Genomic DNA, 6,438 nt, shown 5'->3' on the forward strand with positions numbered 1-6,438 from the left:
AAAAAACTAAATATATATTTAATATATGATTATTTTAGTATTTATTAAAATCTTTAGTGAATTCATCCATCTTTATATTTTTTTTTAAAAAAAAATAAAGCATAAATATAAATTTAAGACATAGAAAATATTAATTTTAATATTTATTATATTTTGGACGTAATATTTATGTAAAAATATAAATTTTTTTGATAAATTATAATAATATATTGATATTTTTTAATATTAAAGTATTTTTCAAGTTTTTATTCAATTTCATTTTATATATAAATTACATAATTCAGTTAATTGAATTTAAATATTTACATACGTTAATATTCACCCCTTTGCACCAACTGAACAGGCTCAGGATTATCAAGTAACTAGTTAGATGTTTAAATGATTCTTTTTAGACTCTTATAAATAATCTTTGGCCTAAAAATATGGGAGAGAAGAAATTTTTTAATTTTATTTTCTGTGTTTAAACAATAAAATTTGGTGTCAAAAAATATTCAACAATTTGGGTGACTTGCTGTCATCACGAGATTTGACTCCTTCTCTTTGCAACCAAATGCTTGAGCTGCAGGAGAGTATGCTGGGCTGATGGTTATTCGAACATATCATTTGGTATGATGACTTGGCTCATTTTAAATATGTCCGCTTAACTTTTATGGAAAATATTTGCTATTGGAAATGATTTTTTTTTATCAATTTATGAGTTAATTTATGACTCTTCTGACTTACTTACATTTCAAAGCAGTATTTGACATTTTTATTTAACTTTGTACTTGTTCATTTAATCCATAGTTAATAACCTTCAATTGTGCTATTGTCTCTTGCTACATATTTATAGGAGATCAATTTTTTTTAATGTTGCTCAAATAAATTCCTACAATGATTCTTAATTATTTTGGAAATTGAAAAGTGCAGGCAAGAGGAGACCACCACCGCAATGTTTGCTTTATACCTGTCTCGGCACATGGTACAAATCCTGCCAGTGCTACCATGTGTGGCATAAAAATTGTTTTTGTGGGAACCGATGCCAAGGGTAACATTAACATTGTAGAGTTGAGGAAGACCGCAGAAACTCACAAGGACAACTTATCAGCACTTATGGTAAAATTCTTGAAGAAGAAAGTGTTGGGGCACTTCTTTCAAATTTTGGGATTACTGAAACATCAGCTTCTTTACTCGTAAATGGCATTATAACATTTTTTATGCTCACTTGCATTGCTCTTTCCAGAAAACAAATGGATATTTCAGGCAGGAGGTAAGTTTAACTACAATTTCAAAATTTCTTATGTAGTTTAGATTTGATTTAGTATTTTTTTGTTGGTCAAGATATTCTTTCGTAAAATGTATTATAAGTTATAATTATATCTTTCTATAGTCTTATTCGATAACACTGTTCTAAGTCACAAAATACAAAGATACTGAGATAGTAGAGAGATAGTAAAAATTCATATCTACCATATCGATATTTTGGATGAATATAAATTTCGTCTATCTTCTCGATCAGTTTGTGTCTTTAGATCTTTGTATTTTTATTCAGAAAATGACCTCCAATTACATTCTTATATGTAATTTAAGGACAAATAATGCATCATTGTTCTAAATGGGAATAATTATTTGTGAAATGCAGGGCACTATTGCTCAACACAATCCCCATCTTTATAGTGTTTCTAACAGTACTAGTACTAAGGGATTCATTACCCATGAGTTTTATTGTGAATGCACCAGTAACAGCAACATGTGTTATTGTCTATGAGAGCGTATTCCGCATGAGATTTGGTGTGATTCTCAACATTATTTGTGCAGAGATTTTCCCAACAAGTGTGAAAGGAATATGCATCTCAATTTGTGCACTCACATTTTGGATAAGCACATTGATGGTCACATCTTCATTCCCATTCTTGCTGCATCAAATTGGACTCAATGGTGTTTTTCATTGTTTGTTTGTGGTTGCATCATTTTTTTGGTGTTTGTTTACGTGAAAGTTCCTAAGACAAAGGACATGCCGTTAGAAGTCATCATCGAGTTCTTCGCCATTGGTGCTAAGCCTGGAGCTGATCCTGCCACCATGGAAAGCTAAAAAACTCGACGATCGTCGTCTTATTTGGTAACTATCTCAAAACAAAGATAGAGACATTGGAAGACACAACACAACTATTTCGAGAAAAAAAATAAACAAAATGTCTCTGTCTTTGCTTAACCCAAAATGGGACAATAAAAGAGTTTATAAAGATAAATTTTCTATTTGTGTCTGAGATCATTGCCAAACAGAACATTCATAATATTATCATTATTGTAATCACAAGGAATTGAAGCATCAGTAGATTGATATAGTTTGAGTCTTTAGTTGATTTTGATTCCAATTTCTATTGAGAGTTGAAGATTTCATTGGTGAAATGGAAATATTGGAACCTTTTGCTGGTACGGATAAGATTATGTGTCTTTTTTTTTCCTGTACTTTTAAAAATAGAAATTACAACACAAATACTTAAACAACTTTAAGTGTTATGGATTGATAATATTCTAGTCAAATTCTTGCACTTAAAACATTTGTAAGTATTAGATGATTGAGTTAAACTACTTTATTACTCTTATTATAGTATACGATTAAATATCTATTAAAAAATCTAATATTAAACATACATACAAATAATATAAGTGACAAAATTTTTAAGCTTTGTTTAGTTGGAGATAAGTAAAAAAGTAATAGAAGAGAGAGAAGAGAAGTTGCAAATTTTTATGTGTAATTAGTTGAACTAGGGCTTTGAAAAATTTTCCAAGCTTGGGACAATTTTTCAGGGTTCTAGAGAGTGAAAGAATGCGTTGGGAAGAGAGATTTGAGAAAATTAGAGTAAATTTGGAATGATTTAAAAAAATTTTATCTATTGTTGATTAAATTTAATTATTAATTATATCTAAATAATTAGTTTAAGGATATTGTCAGTGGTCACTTCACCAGTATTTTTGTCGGAGATATATTCTAGTAAGTTTGAGGGTATGCTTGTCAAATTTTAAAATCATCCACGAACTATTTTATTAATAACAAAAGTCAGATACCATTTTATCAGCGTCAGAATTTTTAAGTATTGATTTGGTATTTACGTCTTAATAAAATTCTCTATCTTTGATTTAAAAAAAGCATAAATATAAATTTAAGATAAGACATAGAAAATATTTATTTTAATTTTTTATTATATTTTGAACATAATATTTATGTAAAAATATAAAATTTTTTATAAATTATAATAATATATTGATATTTTTTAATATTGAAGTATTTTTCAAGTTTTTATTTAATTTCATTTTATATATATAAATGGTGTACATAATTCAGTTGATTGAATTTAAATATTTCCATGCATGGCATAGTCTGTTTTAAAACCTTAAACCCCACAAAACCCTTCTCCCCATCGTCCTCGATCACAATTCGGAAGGTAGCTCCTCATCTTCTGCTATTTTTTCTTACAAAAATTATTCGATCTTGAAATGCAGTTTTGCTCGCTTCCTTTCTCAATCAGCTACATTTTTTTTTTCATTTCTACTATATTCAGAAATTTCGCAAAAAGAAACAAGCATTTCTCCCTTTCAATCTCTATACATTGGTTTCCTCATTAACTTGATTGATTGCATTTGATCATTACAATACCTTGCCTTTGAATTATTTCTCTGTGTGTGTTTTTATATGATACCATTTGAATAATCGCATATTTCAGGGGTGAAATTCAGCTGGTGACTGAGCTTTGTTTTCTGTTGTGTGAGGGAAAATGAATCTGAAGAACATGAAGGTTCCGAACGTTCCCGGAGGTGCTGGTGGTGGCGCAGCGTCGGCGCTGTTGAAGCTGAGTGTCATCGGCGGGATTGGTTTGTATGCTGCTGCCAACAGTCTCTACAATGTTGAAGGAGGACACCGAGCTATTGTTTTCAACCGTTTGATTGGTGTCAAAGACAAGGTCTCTTTTGGTAAATTATTTTCGTGTTTGTGGTATAATTGTTGGGAAGAGAAAATGGGGAGTAAATCTTCATGGATGAGAAAATTTTCATGAATATCCATGCCATCATTTAATTATCTTTGCAGTGCTTTTGATGTTGTTGTGATTGCCCGTATAGGAATTTTGCTCTTCTTTGATCATAGGTTGTTATCTTTCAAGGGATCTAGTTAGTTGTCAGGGTTGTTTGGAAGTGTTATCAATAGCAATTGCAAAACAATTGTCTTCCCTTTATGTCTTCAAAAATATGATGTAATGGGTAATCTGCAGGTCTATCCGGAAGGGACACACTTTGTTGTTCCATGGTTTGAGAGGCCTGTCATATATGATGTTCGTGCACGACCGCATCTAGTTGAGAGTACCTCAGGAAGTCGTGATCTCCAGATGGTAAATAAACTTTTTGCTAAGAGAGGTGTTTTTTTTTTTCCATGATGATGCTATTTCATAATGCTCTGCATAAAGTGGATATGCTATATAACCTTAACAACTTTAGAACCTAAGAGGTGTTCGTTAAAGGCATTTCAAAATTGGAATGATGTAGACTAAGTCTATCACCTCGCATATTTTGTTTTAAAATGATTTCATTCTGAATTTGCGAGCTGCTTTAAACTTGCATATCTTATGGCAGACACATCAGTATTCGATTTTCAAAGCTCCAATTCTCCTTGTCAACTCAACTATCTGCATGATTTTTTTCTTTGTATTCTTCGTGCTGTGATTTTTAGCTTATCTGGATTGTTCAATGATATTGTGTTTTGAGAAAATTATCATGAAACAGTTCATATTTTTAATTATTCAACCTTGTGAAATGTTGACCTTATAAAAATTGCACATAAATGTTATACAGGTGAAAATTGGGCTTCGAGTCCTTACTCGTCCTTTGCCAAGTGAGTTACCTTCAATTTATAGGACCCTCGGTGAGAACTTTAATGAAAGGGTTTTGCCTTCAATTATACATGAAACTTTGAAAGCTGTTGTCGCCCAATACAATGCCAGCCAGCTTATTACTCAGCGTGAGGTAATCAGTAATCCTTGTATATTTCTGAAAGGTTGTGTATGAACATGTATGAAAAAACTCAACCATTTCAACAAAGTTACCAGTTGCTGAGATGTCTTTTATAGAATTGCAGTTTCAAATGGTTAAAATAATTTTTTGGTTTGCAATATTGTTATGGTAAGCAAAATGGGTACATCCAAGTGAATTAATTCTGCTGAACTAAGTTATCATTACCATTTACACACTACCGAAGTGTGTTTTGTGTAGCTACCCACATGAGGAGATTTACTGTGTTAACTTAGGGGATTTGCTTTGGTTTTTTTGTGCATATCCCTTCTAGTTTCTTGCATTCCATGCATTGCTTTCCTTGTCAAGTTGAAAGGTCCAGTTCTAACATGAGGGAAGTATGTTTAATTTTAATTGACTTATTATTTGTAGGCTGTTAGTAGGGAAATCTGGAAGGTTCTGACTGAGAGGGCTGTTAACTTCAATATCGCCCTTGATGATGTGTCAATTACCACTCTAACGTTTGGCAAGGAGTTTACTGCTGCAATTGAAGCCAAACAGGTGGCTGCACAAGAAGCTGAGAGGGCTAAATTTGTTGTGGAGAAAGCTGAACAAGACAAGAGAAGTGCCGTAATTAGAGCACAGGTGAGAATAAAATATGAATTCATATTTATCATTACGAACTAGTGAATAGTACAAATTGCTGCATTTATTTCTTGTTTCCTTTTACAATGCACCGGCTTATGTACATGCTAGTGGTGTTACTTGCTGGTTAGACTATTACAACTTCATTTTCATTAGTTCTTGTTCTGGAAATCCAACCTGAAAAACTCACTGAAAAACATTGCTCTAGATGCCGCGTTCTGTTTTTTTATTTTGGGTGAATATGTTGGGTTATTTCATTAAACCACTGCTAATTAATCTTGCTTTCGTAATATTTAGTTTCTCCTAATCTTCGTTACACCTCCTTTACACAACAGGGAGAAGCAAAAAGTGCCCAACTTATTGGACAAGCTATTGCCAACAATCCAGCTTTTATCACACTGAGGAAGATCGAAGCCGCAAGAGAGATTGCGAATACCGTATCCAACGCAGCAAATAAGGTTTACCTGAACTCAGATGATCTGTTGCTGAATCTTCAGGAGATGAAGTTGGAGCCAAGCAAGAAGTGATCTGCTGAACTTGGTTTGTGATGATCGTTTTCATTCTCTCATTAGAAAGTACGAAACCTATTCAATTTCATGATGTATATGTTGAGAGTAGTCCTTACAAAATAACTAGATAGTTGAATGTAACCTTTTTCAAACTTTAGCCAAAGGATTATTTGAGATCCAAATGATCCGGATTACATAAAATGATGATTAATTGATTATGATTATTGTTAGATAATGTATTAGGACCTGATATTTATTTATTTCTGTTTTATGCTTATGTGTATGATTCAGTTAATAGGGTCAA

The 6,438-nt window shown here is 31.9% G+C and overlaps 1 protein-coding gene across 1 annotated transcript; it reads left to right on the top strand.

Annotated features, from left to right (window-relative positions):
- Positions 1 to 3,755: 3,755 nt before the first annotated feature.
- LOC130946704 (prohibitin-1, mitochondrial-like) lies at positions 3,756 to 6,152 on the top strand. Its single transcript, XM_057875541.1, has 5 exons — positions 3,756 to 3,941; positions 4,248 to 4,364; positions 4,825 to 4,995; positions 5,413 to 5,625; positions 5,961 to 6,152. Exons 1-5 carry the CDS (start codon positions 3,756 to 3,758, stop codon positions 6,150 to 6,152), a joined length of 879 nt encoding a protein of 292 aa, XP_057731524.1.
- Positions 6,153 to 6,438: the final 286 nt, after the last annotated feature.

This window comes from Arachis stenosperma, chromosome 8 (genome assembly GCF_014773155.1).
Source record: "Arachis stenosperma cultivar V10309 chromosome 8, arast.V10309.gnm1.PFL2, whole genome shotgun sequence".
NCBI classification, from domain to species: Eukaryota; Viridiplantae; Streptophyta; class Magnoliopsida; order Fabales; family Fabaceae; genus Arachis; species Arachis stenosperma.